The sequence below is a fragment of the Lissotriton helveticus genome, chromosome 7 (assembly GCF_964261635.1).
Source record: "Lissotriton helveticus chromosome 7, aLisHel1.1, whole genome shotgun sequence".
Classification (NCBI taxonomy): domain Eukaryota; kingdom Metazoa; phylum Chordata; class Amphibia; order Caudata; family Salamandridae; genus Lissotriton; species Lissotriton helveticus.
Window position 1 is genome coordinate 1,293,605,220 of NC_136068.1, and position 21,940 is coordinate 1,293,627,159.

A 21,940-nucleotide genomic window follows, 5' to 3' on the forward strand; every position below is an offset into this window, starting at 1 on the left:
TCACTGTTGTGTTTGCAATTACCGCTCTAAGTGTACTGGGGATGCTCAGACGTGAGTCCCAGGCACTCCACACCACTGGAATCAAGCTAGCCGGGCTGATGAGAGGTGTTACCTCGAAACCGGGCCGGTCCTCGGATGCTTGTTTCCGTTCTGGGAAGGACATGGCTTTTGTAGTTCGGACTGGACTGTTCCCATGGGGCACAGGGTCAGCGCTGATTTGCATATCGCCATTGTCTAACCCAGGGTGGTGTGGAGTGGAAAAACGATGGATTTGGGCCCAGATCTTTGGACTGGGGTGAATGTGTGACATTGATCCACATTCTGTCCATCACTGTTGTGTTTGCAATTACCGCTCTAAGTGTACTGGGGATGCTCAGACGTGAGTCCCAGGCACTCCACACCACTGGAATCAAGCTAGCCGGGCTGATGAGAGGTGTTACCTCGAAACCGGGCCGGTCCTCGGATGCTTGTTTCCGTTCTGGGAAGGACATGGCTTTTGTAGTTCGGACTGGACTGTTCCCATGGGGCACAGGGTCAGCGCTGATTTGCATATCGCCATTGTCTAACCCAGGGTGGTGTGGAGTGGAAAAACGATGGATTTGGGCCCAGATCTTTGGACTGGGGTGAATGTGTGACATTGATCCACATTCTGTCCATCACTGTTGTGTTTGCAATTACCGCTCTAAGTGTACTGGGGATGCTCAGACGTGAGTCCCAGGCACTCCACACCACTGGAATCAAGCTAGCCGGGCTGATGAGAGGTGTTACCTCGAAACCGGGCCGGTCCTCGGATGCTTGTTTCCGTTCTGGGAAGGACATGGCTTTTGTAGTTCGGACTGGACTGTTCCCATGGGGCACAGGGTCAGCGCTGATTTGCATATCGCCATTGTCTAACCCAGGGTGGTGTGGAGTGGAAAAACGATGGATTTGGGCCCAGATCTTTGGACTGGGGTGAATGTGTGACATTGATCCACATTCTGTCCATCACTGTTGTGTTTGCCATTACCGCTCTAAGTGTACTGGGGATGCTCAGACGTGAGTCCCAGGCACTCCACACCACTGGAATCAAGCTAGCCGGGCTGATGAGAGGTGTTACCTCGAAACCCGGCCGGTCCTCGGATGCTTGTTTCCGTTCTGGGAAGGACATGGCTTTTGTAGTTCGGACTGGACTGTTCCCATGGGGCACAGGGTCAGCGCTGATTTGCATATCGCCATTGTCTAACCCAGGGTGGTGTGGAGTGGAAAAAAGATGGATTTGGGCCCAGATCTTTGGACTGGGGTGAATGTGTGACATTGATCCACATTCTGTCCATCACTGTTGTGTTTGCAATTACCGCTCTAAGTGTACTGGGGATGCTCAGACGTGAGTCCCAGGCACTCCACACCACTGGAATCAAGCTAGCCGGGCTGATGAGAGGTATTACCTCGAAACCGGGCCGGTCCTCGGATGCTTGTTTCCGTTCTGGGAAGGACATGGCTTTTGTAGTTCGGACTGGACTGTTCCCATGGGGCACAGGGTCAGCGCTGATTTGCATATCGCCATTGTCTAACCCAGGGTGGTGTGGAGTGGAAAAACGATGGATTTGGGCCCAGATCTTTGGACTGGGGTGAATGTGTGACATTGATCCACATTCTGTCCATCACTGTTGTGTTTGCAATTACCGCTCTAAGTGTACTGGGGATGCTCAGACGTGAGTCCCAGGCACTCCACACCACTGGAATCAAGCTAGCCGGGCTGATGAGAGGTGTTACCTCGAAACCGGGCCGGTCCTCGGATGCTTGTTTCCGTTCTGGGAAGGACATGGCTTTTGTAGTTCGGACTGGACTGTTCCCATGGGGCACAGGGTCAGCGCTGATTTGCATATCGCCATTGTCTAACCCAGGGTGGTGTGGAGTGGAAAAACGATGGATTTGGGCCCAGATCTTTGGACTGGGGTGAATGTGTGACATTGATCCACATTCTGTCCATCACTGTTGTGTTTGCAATTACCGCTCTAAGTGTACTGGGGATGCTCAGACGTGAGTCCCAGGCACTCCACACCACTGGAATCAAGCTAGCCGGGCTGATGAGAGGTGTTACCTCGAAACCCGGCCGGTCCTCGGATGCTTGTTTCCGTTCTGGGAAGGACATGGCTTTTGTAGTTCGGACTGGACTGTTCCCATGGGGCACAGGGTCAGCGCTGATTTGCATATCGCCATTGTCTAACCCAGGGTGGTGTGGAGTGGAAAAACGATGGATTTGGGCCCAGATCTTTGGACTGGGGTGAATGTGTGACATTGATCCACATTCTGTCCATCACTGTTGTGTTTGCAATTACCGCTCTAAGTGTACTGGGGATGCTCAGACGTGAGTCCCAGGCACTCCACACCACTGGAATCAAGCTAGCCGGGCTGATGAGAGGTGTTACCTCGAAACCGGGCCGGTCCTCGGATGCTTGTTTCCGTTCTGGGAAGGACATGGCTTTTGTAGTTCGGACTGGACTGTTCCCATGGGGCACAGGGTCAGCACTGATTTGCATATCGCCATTGTCTAACCCAGGGTGGTGTGGAGTGGAAAAACGATGGATTTGGGCCCAGATCTTTGGACTGGGGTGAATGTGTGACATTGATCCACATTCTGTCCATCACTGTTGTGTTTGCAATTACCGCTCTAAGTGTACTGGGGATGCTCAGACGTGAGTCCCAGGCACTCCACACCACTGGAATCAAGCTAGCCGGGCTGATGAGAGGTGTTACCTCGAAACCGGGCCGGTCCTCGGATGCTTGTTTCCGTTCTGGGAAGGACATGGCTTTTGTAGTTCGGACTGGACTGTTCCCATGGGGCACAGGGTCAGCGCTGATTTGCATATCGCCATTGTCTAACCCAGGGTGGTGTGGAGTGGAAAAACGATGGATTTGGGCCCAGATCTTTGGACTGGGGTGAATGTGTGACATTGATCCACATTCTGTCCATCACTGTTGTGTTTGCAATTACCATTCCTGAAGATTAGTGGCACCTCTGACCCCTTCCTCACAGAGTGTGTCTTCTCGGAATCCTCTTACACCGTAGTTCACCTCACATCCCGCCCACTATTCCCACTGCCCCATCTCACCTTGTGATCTGGCCGCCTTCCCTTCAGTCCAGGTTATCCTCTGTCCCTCCTCACTGGCCTGTCTCACCTCTCGCCCTCACAGCCTCCTGTAGTCCACCTCCACCCGCTGTCCCATCTCACCTATAGCCTTCTGACCACCCCTCCTCGGTTGTCTCCTCTCACTGCTGACCCCACCCACATCTCGGTCTGTCTGCCCACTGTTCCCTGTCTCCTCTGGCACTCATCTCTCTCTCTCTCCTCTCCTGCCCCCAGCCCTGTCTGCCCTCTGAATCTTGCCCCTCTCTTCCCACCGTCCCATTTCACTTCTGACCACCCCTCCTCGGCTGTCTCCTCTCACTTCTGACCCCACCCACATCTTCTTGTCCCACCTCTTGTTCCCTCTTCCCTCATAACCCTGTGTCTCTTCTGTTCATCCCCCTGTAGACCCCTCTTACATCTGAACCCACCTTTCACTGTCTGTCACACCTCTGCCCCCGGCCCCTGTGCACCACCTCACACTGCTGCCCTGTCGGATTACCTCTACCCGTCCTCTCTCTCCCATGTCATCTCTGGTGCCCTGCCCCGGCCGTTGTCCAACCTACACCCACTGACCGCTCTCCGCGTGCTGTCACTATTCATCTCTGGCCTCCCTCGCTCTTGTCGCCTGGGCCTCTCTCCCCCTATAGAGCAGTCTCATGGCTGCGTCACTTCCCTTAGCCCCTGGCCTGATTTTGCCCCCTCCCTTGCTGTCCCTGCTCAGAGCAGCCCTCCCCTGTCTCCGCTCACCTCTGTCTCCATGTCCCTGCAGCCTCTCACACCTGCACAAAGGTGTACGATTTACTACATTTCTGGTGCAGACAGAAGCCTTGTGGAGAGCCGAGCCAGGGCCGGACTTGGCTCCAAGAGCCAAAGCTCGAGCCGAGACATCAAAAGATGTAAATCAGGCAACAAATGTCATGAAACATATGACAGACTCTTTACATTTGAATAAAAGAATGGTTTTCAAAATTTCTCTGTCAAGTACGGGAAACACCCATCGCATAACACAGAAATAGCTGGACTGCCTCTCAGAGCGCCTTCTAACTCGGAGAAGGGTCAAGCTGTTGCCGCCGGGAAACACCCATTACATCGATGTAAATGTCGCGCGATGTAAAGTCAGCGATGTGAAACGCTGCCCAATTACATGGCCGCATTTGCATCGCAACAACGTTCGATGAAAAAAATGCCGCTGTGATCGCCGATATGATGTAAGTGCCGCGATGTAAATGCCCGCGAAATAATTGTCGGCGATGGATCGTCATACAACCCAACAACTGTGATGGTTTTCGTAAGGCCGAAGTCGAATCGATCCCGACTAATAGACTTTCTCTTGAAAATGCTTTGTCTCACGTTGCAAGACCTATCCTCATCACAGTGCTCTGATTTGTTTATTTTTAGGTTTAGTGTGTACAGAAAACATATACTATAAATACTCAGAGGGACTTTGGATCAGCCTTCTTCAACCGTTGACTTCCTTGCCTGAGAAACCTTCCACCATTGGCTTGCATCTTCGATCAACTCAGAGGAGTATATTCGTTTTATCTTCCTCCTCATGGTGTCTTTCCTCAATTAGAATTCATGAGGTCTATTTTATGGCAATTTAATTTATTTTAATCTTGAAACATTTTTACTTTTAGGGAATTTTTTATATTTGTCGGGGTCCAGCAGTTCTTCCATCAATAACGTTTTACAAAAACAGGGGTGAAACAATACGAGCACTGGCAAAGCCAAAAATACTTTTAACCAATGCTAGTCCTATTGGGTTTGCTACTGTTTACATTATTTTACCCTATAACAGTTTTTTGTATTACTCTGTTATGTGCTTGAGTGCAGGTATCAAACCTATTGTCCGAGTTACTGCTTGTTCTCTCGTTATGGCTTCCATTCCTCACCCTTTTCCTTTCCCACCAACTCCAAGTCTTTCTGTTATTTTGAACTTCCAATTTCGCTGCTGTTCTGTTGCTCCCCAGCAAACACTTTTTTGGAAGTCGGGTCTTGTAGTAAAAAGGGAAAGATGACTTCTATTTCCATTTTCAAATTTCAACTCTGCTCTTTTTAATGAAAACATAAATATTTTGATTTGCATATCGTTTATAGTTGGATTAGGTAGCACGTTTTACCTTTCATGAATTATTTTTTTAAGGTAATATAAAGAACCCAAATAACTGTTAAAAAAATATAGAAATTCGCAATATGTAAAAAAAAAAAGGAAATAGTAATTTAACAGGATATGTCAGTCTTCATTCACTAACTTTGTATTCACTAAGTTATTGGTCAGAACTATATAGATCAGTGGCTCCCTTCTCTTAAGTATAGCCAATTTCTCTGATCTCCAAATCTTGAATGTAACTAGTCGAGACACCTGCCTTTATAAAGGAACCCGTCTTGTGAAATCCTACACTATGCTTCTATTAATGGCAGGGAGGGGACTTATGGTCCCAAAATCTTACAAATCAAGCGGATCTGGGCCAAAATAAAATCTTGTCTTGAACTGAGTAAAGAATTTAAGACCATATTTAGGTCAACAATAGAGGTAGGCAACAAGTTTGGTGTGGTTTGGTAAGACCAGCTGTCATAGGCAACAATGGTGGTCCTTGCATTGGTTTTCATATGAATATTTAAATCTGGATGTGTTGGCAATAAGATAGCCCGCTATCTGTAGTGTTGAGTTTTTCGGTGCTAGTCCTGTGTATCCCTGGGAAAACAAATCAAAATCTTATCTGTAGAAGACATTTGTGTTAAAGAAATAACCACAGTCTCCAGTTGATTGAATAAGCCAGTCATCTTTTCTGTCTACCTGGGCAGTGAGGCTACTTTGGAAGCCTTGTTCTTGTGAATCAGACAATCAGCCAAAGAAGGTCCATAACCACACTAGCGACAGCAGAAGCTTGTGAGTAAATGGAACACATACTCTTTCTGACTGATTGTGTGGAAAAGCTAAGGAGCTAGCCAATCGGCGGCAAGTGCGTGAAAGAGAAGGGGAAGTATGATTTCAAAAAAAGTTTTACGTGGAAATAGCGCCAAGAAGCACAAAGTGCCAATAATGTATGGTCATGGTGGAACAAGACATAGGAACATTCACTTTACCACTAGTTAGCAGAGGTAAAGTGTATAGAGGTCTGTGGCCAACATAGACAGTCACTGCAAAAATCTGGGGAATACCGCACAAGATTTTCATTTTCAGCAGTGCGCCATACCTCGAATTACTTTGGTCCTGATGGAATCTGAACCGTCCTGTTTCACCAAGTTCGTTGTGGATCACTGGGTGATCGTTTAGGGACTTTCCTTTAAGTGATTGTATATGGGAGTGTGGTGTTATTTTTTAGCTCAACCACAAAAGCAGCCTTTATAGAACTCAGAGAACCCATCTTGGTGGAGCACTAACTTTGACCTTTGCCGAATTGCTGTATAAATCTAGCCCTAGTTTTACCAGTACTTTAGTTTTCTTACAAAGTTTTCTCTCCTTTGCTTATGACCCCATCCATTCATGCCCTCTTTCCTTGTGTATGGAAGCTACTTGTTTTTTGTAACCCGTGATTTTTATTGTAGTTCATTGGCCTGGAATTCACATTGTTTATTTTAATCTCTGTTTGACGTATGCCTCTCTCGTCCCGGCCGAAGCCTTCTAACACACTTCACTCCGGTCCCAAGAAAGGCCAGCTATTTTTAGGTCGAGCCTAGGCAGCGCTTGCGCTGCTGTGAGGCATGCAGTAGTGTAGTGTGGCTTTCAAGCCCACACCATATTTTTTATTGGCTTGTGTCATTGTCCTTCGTAAACGATGGTTTCTGAGTAGTTCATAAGCTTGTTAGTCCCTCCTTGGTATCGCCTTGTCTGCATTTGTTACTTTCCTTAACAACTAGACCTTTTAGTGGTGTTGTTACATGGTCTGCTTTAAAAGTCGGTGAGCACTATTTTCTTTAATGCTCTTCCCCCCACAACATCGCAGTACCCTCCTGCTTTTATTTTAATATTAATGTATTTATTCAAATTGCAGCGCGGTCCACTTTAACTATAGCGGCCAAACTTATTTAATTATTTAATAGACGGCACGGTCCGCTTTCACGTTAGCAGCCGCGCTTACTTAAATATTAAATATACACGCGATCCGCTTTCACTTTGGCACCCATGCTTATTTAGTTATTTAATTACCAGAGCCTGGCTGCCGTCACTTTACTGTATGCGCTACAGAAGCTTTTGAAATTATTTTTTTCATCACTTTGGCTGAATGCACCAAACACGCTTTCACTTTAATGTTGGCTGCACCCCTTTGTTTAGACACTGATCACTCTAACCTGGATATGCAAGCAGCGGAAAAAAAAATGGGGAGCGGCCACCATTAAAGTGCTCTTGCATTTGCGAGAGCTTAAGCCTGTGGCATTAAAAATAATAATGCCTTTGATATATGTGTTGCTTTTAAAAACACATAAATAAAAGGCATTGTCATTTACAGTGCCAGTAGCTTAACCGCATGCGCGCGGCGGCTTTTCTCGCTGTACGCGGCGTTTTTTAAAAACGCACGTTACATGACGAGCTCAGCTCGTCATCAGCGTGCGAGCGGCGCAACTGATGACGAGCTGAGCTCGTCATCCGCGCCGAAGTGGTTAAATGCTCACAAATGCGGGACCTATTGCATTGAAATGCTTGTTTTTTTAGCCAAAGGTTGTCAGAAGTCCACAACCAGATGCACATTTTTTTCATGCCCCTCTTCTCTTTCCGTCCCCTTGCTTCCTAAGATTTTGTGTTCTCCCTAAAATGTTCTAAAGAGTCCAATGCTTATACCTTAAGCAGATATCACGAAAGTCCAGACAGTTGTTAGTGTATTGATCTGGCTGCTTCAATATAATCCAGTACAATTTGGACAGTATCCTGTGTCACCTTGAGTTGCCGAAATGAAAACATGGCTCTTCTCGGAAAACCAGCAACTTACTAAGCGAGAGAAAGGTGCAGCTGAGGCCTTTGCAACACGTTTCATATGACCCGTATAAAGCAGCAACCTTGCAGTCCATAACTACACTCTTTAGGCACTAATGCATGGATTTAGACTCTAGACCAGATGCCAAAGAGTCATGCCTCCGTATGATTTTATTTGGCTCACCTATTCTACCTTTTTATCAGCAATCCAGTTTTTGACAGTCAATGAAGGCTGCATTATAGAGAAGAAAATGATATTGATAACCAGATTTCTCGATAAATGATGTCAAAAACATTCTGCACTCCTCCCAAGTCATTGCCATCAGGATTGTGACTCTTACAGGACCATGATCCTACTCTAAACTGTCCATGTAATCTATTGTGGGAAAGTTGAGTAGCTACTTACCATAAAGGTGCAGTATTCTATTTCCAGCCTCTTTAAGCTGGTACCCTTCTAGCTAGATTTACTTGTTTCTTTTTATGTGAAGTAGTATAATAAAGCGCCAGCTCTTCTTTTCACATTAGTGGCATTATTTTTCATTAGCTGTATGCTTTTTAAAGGAAAAAAAAATAAACCGAATTCTGTAAATATAAGCTATGTCAACTTTTAAAAATGTTTGTGAAGAAAATTATATTGTGTTAAAGTGCATAGGGATCCTGCATATGGTGGACTCATTCGCTCTTTGACTGCAATAAATATTTACACGGTGACAACCTAGGATTAGTAGTAATGAGCTTTTTCGTGCTATTTTCCCTTCCCCTTGTGTTGCAGTTGTCCTTTCTTGCATAGAACCACGGGTGACACAGAGAGAAGATACCACCTCCGCTATTACAAAACTGGAATATGTATCCATGAAACGGACTCTAAGGGGAACTGTACTAAGAATGGACTGCACTGTGCCTTCGCCCATGGACCCCATGACCTTCGCTCCCCTGTCTATGACATCAGGTGCGCTGCCAAGCATGTCTCGGGGCTGTCAGTCTTCTTATTGCAGTTACATGATTTAGTCTTATATGGCGAGAAATGCTCTTGAATTGTGAGATGACGCCACTGTGCTGAATAAAGCTGCTTATGCTGTGTACCCTACAGTGATTGCTTACATCTTGGTTGTGTGACCGGATACAGAGGATGAGTGACTGTTTACCTCCTTTGTTGAATGGATATAAAAAGTCAGGGCAGCCCTCACCTTTCCGACATTTGCTTTGTCCCCTCAAGGGAGCTCCAGGCAATGGATGCTTTACAGAACGGACAGCCAGCGGTTGATGGGAGCATAGAAGGGCAGTCAGCAGTTGCTGCTAGCCATGCCATGATAGAGAAAATTCTCACGGAGGAACCTCGGTGGCAAGGTAAGCTCAGTATTCATTTCAGTTTCCTTAGGAGGAAACGTTTGCATGGGGTTTTGGCCGGAGTGCAGTTAGCATTCAGTGCAAAATCGTTACTGAACGGAGTGAATGTTTAGTACTAAAGCAAGTGTTTTATAACCATTTGTGCATTCTAATGGCACATTGTATTCTAGCAGACTGCCTGGGCTCCCTCTTCTTTCATCCGGAAACATTTGTTTCTATAATCACTTAAACCTTATGTGCAAGTCTATTGAAATTCCACAGTTTGTGGCCGCAGCGCTTTCTACAAAATTATGGGTTTGCTGTTATCACGTTCTACTGCTTAAATTGTGTATTTCACCAAACCAATTTAACTGATCTTTTAAGTTGTGATTGCAGTATTCATGATAATAAGCAGGTTCTGAGGAGGTTACAGTTTTTGCCCGGATAGCATTAATGCCCATATATGATGGACAGAAGGAAAGGTAATTGTTTGCAGCCTTACGTATTTACATGCAATTCAGAAAGAGTGGAAATAATGATTCCTTCTGTGCGACAGAATGTGTTTGTGCAAATTCATCTTATCCATTATTGGGGTATGTTGGAAAACGAGGCAGCATCTGTGAGGCCTGCACAAATAACATGACACATTGGTCCTTCACTGGGAACCAAACACCCTAGGGCAGTGCCTGACTCTCGGAGAGTAGCGTTGCAGAGCAGTCTGAGGCTTACTCAAGGGAGGTGGTGTGGGCTATTAATCGCCATTTGCAGGTGCGCACAAATAACACTCAATAATTGATTGTCCAGTCTGTACTTTGCTTTATAAAAGTAAGAGTACATTTATTAAACACACACACCACTCAATACTATACACCAATTTACAAATATACATAAGCTGATGGAATTACTTTGTGACATTGCATAACATCTCCACCCCTCCCACAGGGGGGGTGGGGTCTAGTACCACCACTCCCATGTAGGCACATCATCTTGCCCCAATGCAGTGAATTGGTCTTAACCTGGAGCAAGGGCACTGCGCACTGGCACTATCCTAGTGGCGACCCCCCTCCCCCCATAACCTCAACAAGCATTAGAACAGGCTACCCCTGCCTTGGTGACACATGACCCTGGCTGAGCATCTCCTACTGACCATACAGTATGCACCTCTTCATCTTAAGGTCTAACAGTCTGGGGTCTTCACCTAAGCGCAGCAGCAAGAATACATGTTTGTGCACACTTCAGAATGACAGTGCTCAGCACATTTGGATATCATTAAAAATGCAGTGCAATTACAGCCCCTAAAGGCATCACAAATGATCACAGGATTAAGTAAATACAGCCAGACACCCTAGCAGGAGTGTCTAGCCCCTTAAATCCACTTCGCTTATGACATCACCTTAAACCAGTACTTCAGATGGAACATCAATCTCTTGAAAAGAAATAACCATTAGTAAATGCATTTCGGTGCAATTACACTCTTCACCTCCAGGGGATGCCCTTCTCCAGACATCCCCCACTCAGCCCTTTCCTCCTTGATGCAATTATCAAAACACCCTCAGCTGAAGAACAAAAGTTCCAGCCCAGAAGGTGTTAAATGCAGGTTGAGCCCTGGAGGGGTTATTCTTTTCAAATCCCCAGGACACCTAGGTTGACTTGTCATCTTCGCGCTGGGGGAGACTGCGTTGCTCCTGAAGCTCCCCCTGCACCTTTGCACTCATGTGGTGGTGACCCCGTCCTTCTGGGGCCACCACAAGCAAAGAACACGCGGTTAGCCCTAGCAGGCCGGTCCTGGCCTGCAAGGCATTGTGGGCTGGGTTGCATACTTGATGAGCGGCTCTCCCGCTGCGCCGGGTGGAGCCGCGATATGAGCCTCCCGCCGCTTCTAGGGTCTCGGTGGGGGGCCTGTCCCACCCGGACCCCCAGGTAAGCACGCACGGCTCGGGGAGCCCACCCCCGGCCGCTCCTCCTCTTTTCTGGGGCCCGGTCCCACCTGGGCCCCTCGCACCACTGATTGCCCTCTCTGGGTGGCCCGGTCCCACCCGGGACCCCCGCTGTCCTCCTTTGTTGGAAATTGCAAAAAACACAGTTGATGGACAGAATGTAGAACAATGTCATACATTCACCCCAGTACAAGGATCTGGGCCTAAATCCATCGTTTTTTTGCACTCCACACCACCCTGGGTTAGACACTGGCTATATGCAAATCAGCTCTGACCCTGTGCCTCATGGGAACAGTCCAGTCCGAACTACCAAGCCATGTCTTTCCCAGACCGGAATCAAGCATCCAAGGACCGGTTTCTGGCTATCAGCCTTCATTCAGCCTGGATAGCTTGACTCCAGTGGTGTGGAGAGCCTGGGACTCACGTCTGAGCATACCCAGCCCACTCGGGTTGAAAATTGCAAAAAACACAGTTGATGGACAGAATGTAGAACAATGTCATACATTCACCCCAGTACAAGGATCTGGGCCTAAATCCATCGTTTTTTTGCACTCCACACCACCCTGGGTTAGACACTGGCTATATGCAAATCAGCTCTGACCCTGTGCCTCATGGGAACAGTCCAGTCCAAACTACCAAGCCATGTCTTTCCCAGACCGGAATCAAGCATCCAAGGACCGGTTTCTAGCTATCAGCCTTCATTCAGCCTGGATAGCTTGACTCCAGTGGTGTGGAGAGCCTGGGACTCCCCGCACGGCCAGCACGCTTCTGTGCTGCTGCGGGAGCCGGCCGATCCCTTCTGCAGACGCGAGGACTCCTTCAGCAACGGTTTTAGTCTGGCCAAGGTAAGCCAAAAACACCGCAACGGCGAGCGTAGCAACAGGTCCTCTGTTGCTACATCTTTCTATGACCTTATCTGGAAGCATCAATACTCCTTAAATAAGAAAGGATTTACCTTTCATACATTATGAACTGTTTGACGCTAAATTATGCAGCATCTATGAAATTTGAAAACTATACGTTTTATTCAGCCCTGAAGAAGTCCGGTGACGGACGAAACGCGTTGGCTCTTTGGCTATCAGCGATTATTTTAAGGAAAATGAAAAACTGAATAAAGGAAAGAAAATTGAAGATCCACAGTCTCTTGTCTATATATTCATTGGGAAAACAATCATGACAATGTTATATGTGGCTTAACAAATACTGAGACATCATTTATCATAACTGTGTATTTAATCTCGAAGGGTGCTGTCCATTTTCTAAAGTCTAGTTAGTCTAGGAAGTGGGGTTTCTTATCTTCCTTGTTGGGTTTGTATAGGGATTACATTCCTGGTTCTAGCACCTTCGCTTTGGACTTAGTCGCGGTACTTAAATAGTGGTGCAAACGTCTTTGCCTTAATCCCTAAAAAAAATTATTGTCTTAGGTTTTACATTGGACAATGAATTTCTATCTATCCTTGTTTCAATTCAAATTATATCGATCTTGCAATGGCTTTCCACCTTATGAGCCCTGCTTGTCCCAAGAACTTTACTACACAGCATGCAAAGAACAGCCTATAATCAGATCTGAGGATGCGTAGTGCTGTCTGGTGGTCTCGTGTGCCCAATTGCTGACACTGGTTTCAGACATTTAGCCCGTGGTGTTTTATATGCCGGGCAGGCAAACATTAGATGGGCAATGCTTTCCATAAGGTTCATACAACATGGACAATTTTTTCCATTGTTGGTGGCCCACTTTGTTGTCTCCTCCCAAACGGGAAGAGTTCCAAACCTAAAATGTATATACAACATTCTATCTCTTGGTACCTGGGTTGTATCGCAGAAGGGCTCAAGGTGTCTTATTTGTTTGTGGGAAAGAAATTCTGCTGTTAATTTGCCCACGTTAGGCTTGGAAATCTCCCGTTGGTCCACCCAATCCCAATATAGGCGTTTGAATTCTTCTCTCCTTGGGGGTTCCTGGCTAACCCAACAGGTTCGAAGACCTATAGTTGTCAAGGTTTTTTTAGAGCCAGCAATTCACCCTTTTTTGCAGCTAGTTTATAGGTGGAGGATCTTGGTAAGGGCATTGGCATAGGAAAGAAGCTCGGAAGTCCGCCTAATGGGGACCCAGAAAAGTACACGGCGTAGCCTAGCTACGTCGGCTATTGACCGCCTGCCCATATCCAACAGTAGAGGACTGAGGGGAACATATCTAGGTGTCATAACCAGGTCTCTTAGAAATTTATGTTCCGATTGACTAAGCTCTTCAAGTCTGTCAAAGCCCCAAACCTCTGCTCCGTAAAGAGCTGAGCTAACTGCTTTTGTGTCATATACTTGAAGGGCGGGAGCTATAGGCCTAGTGTGTGAAAGGCGATGTTCCTTCCCTATTACTCCGGACACACGCTTGTTTGCCATCAGCATCTTTGCTAAGTGGGGTCTCCTAGACATTTGGTCATTAGGTCTTATACCAAGATAATGGAAGGTGTCCACCTTTTCAAGGGGTACCCCTCCCAGCAAAGCGCCGTTCTTATATGACCTGTGGCAGTTAAAGGCCATACATTTGGTTTTCGAGCTGTTTATTACCAATTCCCGGTTGTTGCAGAAGGTTTGAAATCTATTAATAAGGTGTTGTAGTCCAACTGGGGTCTTTGATATCAACAAGGTGCCATCTGCAAACAACAGGGTTGGTATCTTATTGCCCCCCAGTGTGGGCGAGTCTGCAGGCTCCAACATGTTATGCTCTATACAACCAATAAAAACATTCTTCCAAAGGAAAAAGGAGAAGTTCAAAATGCTCATGCTCACCCAAGTTTTGTCTGCCCTAGTCCCGGGAGACTGGATGGTAGCGTAGGACCTGCAGGGTGCATATTTACACATTCCTGTCCTGCCGGCCCACAGACTCGATCTATGGTTCATGGTGGGCCAAGAGCACTTTCAGTTTGCTGTACTACCTTTCAGTCTTACCAGTGCCTTTCTGGTGTTCATCAAGGTGATGGGGCTGGTTGCAGCTCACCCGTGGAGGTTGGGATTTCAGTCTACCCTTACCTGGACGACTGGCTGTTGCCAACCACCTTCTGACTATGGCAAACCTCTTGCACTCACTGAAGTTCACCACCAACAGGCCGAAGTCACACTTGACTCCCTCTCAGGCGCTCCCTTTCATCTGAGCTGTTCTGGACATGATTCAGTTACGGGCCTAACCTCCAGAGCAGCGATTCCAGGATATTCAGGTTATGATACCGATGTTTCCGCCTCCTATCCTGGATTTCGGTAAAACTGACTCTGATGCTCCTGCATCCTGCTGGTGATACATAACCGCTGGCCCAGTAGACGCAGCATCGTGTAAATCTCTCCGACATGGTCCAGTTCCTAGAGGGAACTGCAAAGGTCCTGCAGGGGTTGCTAACGAACCATGATTGGGTCAGTGGCAGACGCCTTTCCCTTCCCCAACAAGATATAATGATTTGACAGATGAATCACTCTTGGCCTCAGCCAGCCATCTGGGAGATGTGGAAATCAGAGAACTCAAGTCTCCAGTGAATTCCGAGCTCCACATAAACATTTTATTCTCTTGACATTAAAAGCCTTTCTTCCTTCGATCAACGGAAAGCTAGTGCAGGTGTTCACGGACAACACCACCGCCATGTGATACTAAAACAAACAGGGAGAGTTGGGGTTTTGGACCCTGTGTTAAGAGGCTCTGTGCCTCTTGACATGGCTGGTACGTCTGCACATTTCCCTGGTGGTGCAGCGCCTGGTGGAATCTCTGAATGCCACTTCAGATGAAATCGGCAGAAAATGCCTAGCGGATCACGAATGGCGTCTCAGTCTGGAAGTGGTGCAAGGTTTCTATCAGCAGTGGGGAGAGCTCTGGTTGGATCTTTTCAGCACTGTTGAGAACTTGCAATGTCAGCAGTTTTGCACACTGGCGTTTTCAAGGAGACTCTTTCTTGAAGGCACTTGTTGTCTCGAGTGCAGCACCAGTCTCCTGTACGCCTTCCTTTCTGTCAATATCACCCCTGCCTAGATTTCTAAAGAAGATCAGGAACGATAGGGCCCAAGTCATTCTTGTGGCTCTTGATTGGATACAGAGAGTCTAGTATCCAGAGCTATTGAGTATGACCATCGGTCCTCCAGTCAGGCTGCCTCTGCAAGAGGATCTTCATCTCAGCAATAGTACAGGGTCCTGCACCCAAACCTGCACACCCTTCACCTGCATGCGTGGAGATTGACTGGCCACAGTTGACAGCCTTCGACTTTACTACCAAAGACTGTGACGTTATTCTGGCATCCGGCATACCTCCACCAAGTCAATATACACCAGCCACTGGCATACATTTGTGTCATGCTGTGCTTCCCACAACGTTCAGTAGCTTTCTGCACCTTTATCCAAGCTTCTTTTGTTTGTCCTATCTTAAACCCAATAGGGCTGTGCTATTGCCACTGTAAAAGAGTATCACTCTATCTCTGCCTTTCTGCGGTTGCCATACCAACCACCTTTATTCAAATCCCCTGTTGTAGCCAGCTTCCTTAAAGGTCTGCAACACGTCTTCCCCACACCATTTATCATGCGTCAATGGGACCTCCACCATGTACTCACTCTCCTAATGCGTGGGCCCTTCGAACATTTGCACAATTTTCCCCTTTAGCTGCTGTCCATTAAAACTGCCTTTGTTTTTTTTTTTTTTGGAACTCTTTTTATTTTATAAAAAGAAAACAAACAATCAAGGCAAAAAGAACATTACAATACCGGCGCTTTTTCGGAGCAGGAAGGAAAGGCAATAGCATTACAATGCAAGTCAATGAACAAAAATCAAGCGGGGGGCAGAATCGGGGGAGAAAGACTAAGGATTTTAAAACATATGAATCAAAACAAGTCATGGAACGTCAGGATTAGGGCGAATGTGAACCATCGGGTACATCAGGAAGGGGTGGTGTGCATATATCTCCTCTGTAGGAGTTCCATTGATTCCAAATTTCCCCCCATTTTTGGGGCCTACCTCGTGCCACATACACAGTCTTCTCTCTAAACATACACCAATCCATATTTTCCTTCCACACCGAGACCGTCGGCGGGCGGGAAGCGCCCCACAATTGTGCAATGTCTCGTTTGGCAATCATGTTGGCCAGGGTCGCCCAACGTATCTAAGCTCCGTCATAGTCATTCGGTTCCCATACATTCAGCAGACACCGCCTAGCTTCCGGTTGTATCTCGACTCCCGTGACCTCTTTCATGACAGCATGCACTCTATTCCAAAATAAAGCAACCTCCGGACATTCCCAAATGATGTGAAGGAAAGTAGCAAGTTGACCACAACCACGGATACATAACTCATCAACAGAATAACCCATTCGAATCAGTCGCGGGCCAGTAACATACACACGGTGCAAGATCTTGAGTTGGACTAGTCTAAGACGGGCCGGTATCGCAACCTCCTTGGGTGAGGAAATCGCGGATTGCCAGTCCTCGTCATCTAATAGTAAACCGTCTCTGGTCCAGACCTCCCTTAAATGCGTTAACAGGTCAGACCGATCATTAATTAATTTCTTATAAATCAAAGAAATCGTGCTATCGGGCACATGTCCATCAAGTATCGATCCTTCAACGGGGAAGAGTCCGGAATAACGGTCCCAACGGGGAAAACAGAGCCCAACGCGTGACGAATCTGTAAATAGCGAAAAAAATCCCGATCACTTAAGTCATATTCCGCCTTCAAGACCTCAAAAGTCTTAATCCTTAACCCAGAGATAGCCCACTCTACTGATACCAATCATATCCCATTTCCCAAAGCCTTTCGTCTGCCATAAACTTCCCAGCTTGCAAGAATCATACAAGGGGGTCGCCCGGGTCAGTCTCCCGCTCCACCCCATTGCCGCATTCGCACAATTCCACACCTGCACGGCGATCTTGGTAGGACCCGTAAGCGTCCGAATTGCAGATCTAGAGTATAGCGCCCTATTATAGTTCCCTCCCGGTAAAAGCCACCTATTCATCTCAAATGCGGGATCTAAACCCGGACCATACATACCGTGATTAATTGCACTCAATTGAGAGGCCCAATAGTAACGCCTGATATCGGGAAGAGCAATACCGCTGTCATACCAGGGAAGAGTAAGTTTAGGGAGGGCGATACGGGCACGCCCATCCCAAATCAGCTGTCTTTGTAGACTCTCCACTTCCCGGAAGTATTTTGCCGGAATTGCGTCAAACGTATTTTGGAGCGCGTATAAAAATCGCGGTAGAGACATCATCTTGAAAAGGGTTGCTCGCCCGAGGGGGGACAGAGGAAGGCCGCGCCAGCCCACCACGTCAGAATGCAACCGTTGTAGCCGAGGGTGTAAATTACGTTCATATCTGGCTACGGGGTCCAAAGTGATTAAAAATCCCCAAATATTTGAAACCCTCTTGTGTAACCTGTATTGGACAACCACGCGGCAATGCAGGTGCGCCACCCGCGAGTACGTATATACAAGACTTGGACCAATTGATCACGAGGCCAGAATTGCGTCCGAATTAAATCAACACATCCAACAGCACGTTTAACGACTTTTTGGGCGAAGTGAGGTACAACAGAATATCGTCCGCATAGAGCGATATACGGTCTTCAAACTCAGGGGTCCACCGTATACCTCATCGATGGTTCCCAGCGCAACCATGCAGCCAGAGGATCCAAGGCGAGTGCAAAGAGGAGGGGAGACAACGGACAGCCTTGCCGAGCACCCCTTCCCAGAGCGAAGGGACTGGATACCCGACCATTGACCACTACCTGGGCCAACGGATCCTCATAAAGAAGTTTCACCCAGCTAATAAAGCCAGGACCAAAGCCGAATTTCGCCAGAGCGGCCCACAAATATGACCACTCCACGGTGTCAAAAGCCATCGTGGCGTCAAGAGAGACCAAGATGGCCGACTCCAGAAGATATGGGGCTCTCGCGAGAGCGCCGTGTAAGCGTCTCAAATTCAGTGCTGTTACGGCGCGGGATGAATCCGGATTGGTCCGGATGGATCAAGTCACTAATCTCATTAATAAGACGGTTAGCTAGTACCTTAGCAAGGATCTTTGGCTCTGCATTAAGAAGCGAAATGGGTCTGTAGGACGTACAACAAGACCTTGGCTTCCCCTCCTTGTGAATCACTACTATCGATGCAAGACGCTGATCGTAAGGGAGGGAGCCAGTATCTCTCAATTCCATGAACATACCGCGGAGATATGGTGCAATCCTATCCGGACGCAACTTGTACAACTCAATAGGGAGACCATTGGGACCAATAGCCTTTCCCGAACGAAGAGAACGTATAGCAGTAGCTATCTCATCTACCGAAAGTGGCGCTTCCAGCAGCTCCCTGTCTGAGTCCGATAGGCACGGCAGTGAAATATCTCTCAACAACTGGTGAGAGTCTTCTTCTGGTCTAACAGAAACTGGTGAATAAACCTCACGAAAATGATCAGCGAAGCACTCAACTATCTCAACCGGGTCAGTCACACGCATTCCATCAGGCCTCTCAATCACCGGAACCACTCGACTCGCTCTCTCTTTTCTGTCCAACCAGCCGATCAATTTCCCAGCTTTCTCCCCTACATCATACAGCCGCCCCTGTCGCTCCCTACTCATGAGTTTAGCGGCATCAGTCACTAAGGCCCTATAATCAGACTGTTTGAGACCGAGGACATGAAGTTTGTCTCGGGTGACCCCCAACTCCAACTCTCCTTCCAGTTCAGTAATATCAGCCTCCAGTCGGACCACCGCCTCATTCCTGCTCTTTTTAGCACCAGCAATCAATGATAAGGCCTGTCCACAAAGGACCGTCTTAAACGCTTCCCACAAGGAGACAGAAGAAGACACGATCCCTCATTCTCAAGAAAGTAGTGATCAAGGGACTTGACAAGTTCAGCACGGGTCTTAGGGTTATGAAGATACCAGGGGTTAATCGGAGCCACTCGACCCCCAGTGCCCGGATTAATGTCCATATGAAGCCATACGGGAGAGTGATCCGAAATCCCCCTAGCTAAGTGCCTAATCTCTTTTATCAATGAGGCCTGTCCTGCCGGCATCAAAACATAGTCCAACCTAGACAGGCTGCCATGGGCACCCGAGTGGAAGGTAAACTGTGTCCGACCAGGGTGCATCACCCTCCAACAGTCAATCAAGCCCAGAGTTTCCAGGAATCCACTCAACCATGATTGGGACCTCACGAGATCTCTGGGGGGGGGGGGGGGGGGATGGCGGTCCTCCACACTAGAAACAACAGAATTGAAGTCTCCGCCCACGAGCAGCATACAGTCCGGGAGTCCCAGAACCACCCTCCCCAAATCAGAAAAGGTCGAGGACTGCAAACCAGGGGGGGCGTAGACAGAAAGCAGCGTGATGGTCTTCCCCTCCCACCTACCAGTGAGGGCAGCGTAACGCCCTGTATCGTCACACATTACATTGTCAACCTCCAGGGGAAGGGAGTTCCGAACAAGAATACCCACCCCCCTGGAACCAGAGGTGAAACCAGCATGGGCAGCAAGATGGTATCCCCACCAATTCATAGCATGACAAGTGTTCCCAATCAAATGTGTTTCCTGCAGTAACACTACATCAGGGGAGAAACGTTTCAAGTATTGCAATACAACACCCCGTTTTATCGTGTCCCCCAATCCATTAACATTCCAACTTAGAAGTCTCAACCCCCTACCCCCCACACTCGAAATGGCAGCAGAGCCCTCCCAACCCGCAGCGCAGCACCCAAGTCAAATAATAATTCAATACGTTGCCTTGAAAAAGAACCAAAACACACCCCAAACACTTCCCACCCTTCCCCCACAGTCCCAGGAAACAAACGCCCCCCACCCTGCACCCCTGTGTTAGACTCAAAAGCCACCCCAACTTGCAGTGTGCCTGTCGTCGTAACATGGAACTAATCTACAAAAAGAAACCCAGAGGAGGAAAGAGTCCCACCCCCCCGCCACCTCGGGGTACACACAGAAGTCTTAGTAATACGGGAGACGTCTAACCACAGTGACATATCATAAACAGTGTCAGTAACTCGGGAGCACAGCTCATTCCTGGTCAGGTTGGCCACCCTCAGCTCCGCCTGAATGTTCCGTGCGATCTCGTCGCTCAGGCAAGGAATCAAGCCAGTCACTCACTCTGTCAGGGCGATCAAAGAAAAATGTCCGGTCCTCGTATTCAATCCGTAGTCGGGTCGGGAAAAGCAGCGCATATTTCAGTCCCATGTCTCTCAGTCTCCGCTTCACTCCTTGGAACTCCATCCTCTGTTTCTGAACAGATTGTGTGAAGTCCGGGTAGAAGCTCACAGTGGTATTCTCAAACTTCACCGGGCCACCCGTTCGCGATGACTGCAGGATAGCGTCTCTATCCCTGAAATAGAAGATTCTAGCAATAATTGGGCGTGGTGGAGCACCGGTTTTAGGTTGACCACCCGGAACTCTATGCACACGTTCAACGGCAAAGAATTTGCTGAGGCCTTTAGGAGCAAGATGCGTGAGGATGAGGTCTTCAACAAGGAGATCCGTGGAAGAGCCAGTGGAATTTTCTGGAACACCAATGATGCGCACGTTATTGCGTCGCGCCCGGCTTTCAAAATCCTCCAGTCGACGATTAAAAAGGTCATTAGAGGTCCGGAGATTACACACCTCCGTTTGGAGGTCAGCGACATCCGTAGTGAGGCTGGAAGTCCTTAAGTCCAAAGATTTTACCTTTTCATTGGTCTTCGATAAATCCATTCTGATAATATTGACGTCGATGGCCACTGTGTCTAGCTTGAGGGCGATGGCCTCATATTGTTGGTCCATAGAAGTCTTCATACCAGTGATGGCGCCCATGACGTCTTGCAATGTAAGATCAGCCAACATGGCGGGGTCCTCTGGCACTTCACCCCGATTCCTATTCGCCCCTCCGGGTGACACCTTAGGCTGGGTGTAGCGGTCCATGACGTTCGTTTGAACGGGACCACCTCGGAGAGGGGTCTTAGTTTTGCGTTTATCGCTGTCGGGTTTGCCCGCCATGGCGGGTGGCAAGCCCCCAGGAAGCGCCCTGGACCTGATGAAAATGATTTGTGCGTTTTCCACCAATATTACTGATAGCAAGCCAGCGGGAACACGGCGTAGACCACCGACATGCCGCCTTGGGCTCACAGTAAATCCAGGGTCCGGGCGCAACACAGGCTATTGCAGCAGGATAGAAATGCGAGAGGGTGAAGCTCCAAAAACGAAACCGAAAGTTAACTCGGGGCAGCAACCAAGACTCCGCCGCCGTTGTTGTTGAATTACAGCCTGGACACTCAGACCACCCGAGGCCCGGAGGTGTCCATGGGGCACGCCTCAAAGGTTCAGAGTGTCATAAGTTCGGTTCCCGGAGTCCAAATCGATTTCTGAAAACAGCCCGTATGTCAGCTGGGTTGCGTCTTCAATAGCCCGTCGATGTTGGCAGGATAATATTCAGGATTATTGCGGGAGGTGGCGAGGGTCTCGGGAGCCCTGGGCTCAAGCGGCCATCTTGGATGCGCGCGTCTAAAACTGCCTTTTTAGTGGCCATCACATCGGCCAGGAAGGTCAGTGAATTGCAAGCCCTGTCTGTGCACCCTCCCTACACCTCCTCTTACGCAGACAAATTGGTCCTCCAGACTCGGGGCTTCCTTCCTTCTGATGGTTGGCATCCCTTACCAAGTA

The 21,940-nt window shown here is 48.0% G+C and overlaps 1 protein-coding gene across 4 annotated transcripts in view; it reads left to right on the top strand.

Annotated features, from left to right (window-relative positions):
• Positions 1-21,940, top strand: part of UNK (unk zinc finger) — a 938,451-nt gene that overhangs the window by 138,168 nt on the left and 778,343 nt on the right. For all 4 annotated transcript variants that reach the window (XM_078654545.1, XM_078654546.1, XM_078654547.1 and 1 more), the window contains exons 3-4: positions 8,795-8,971; positions 9,239-9,369. In XM_078654545.1, the coding sequence (XP_078510671.1) occupies positions 8,795-8,971; positions 9,239-9,369 (308 nt within the window). The remainder of the gene's footprint in view (positions 1-8,794; positions 8,972-9,238; positions 9,370-21,940) is intronic.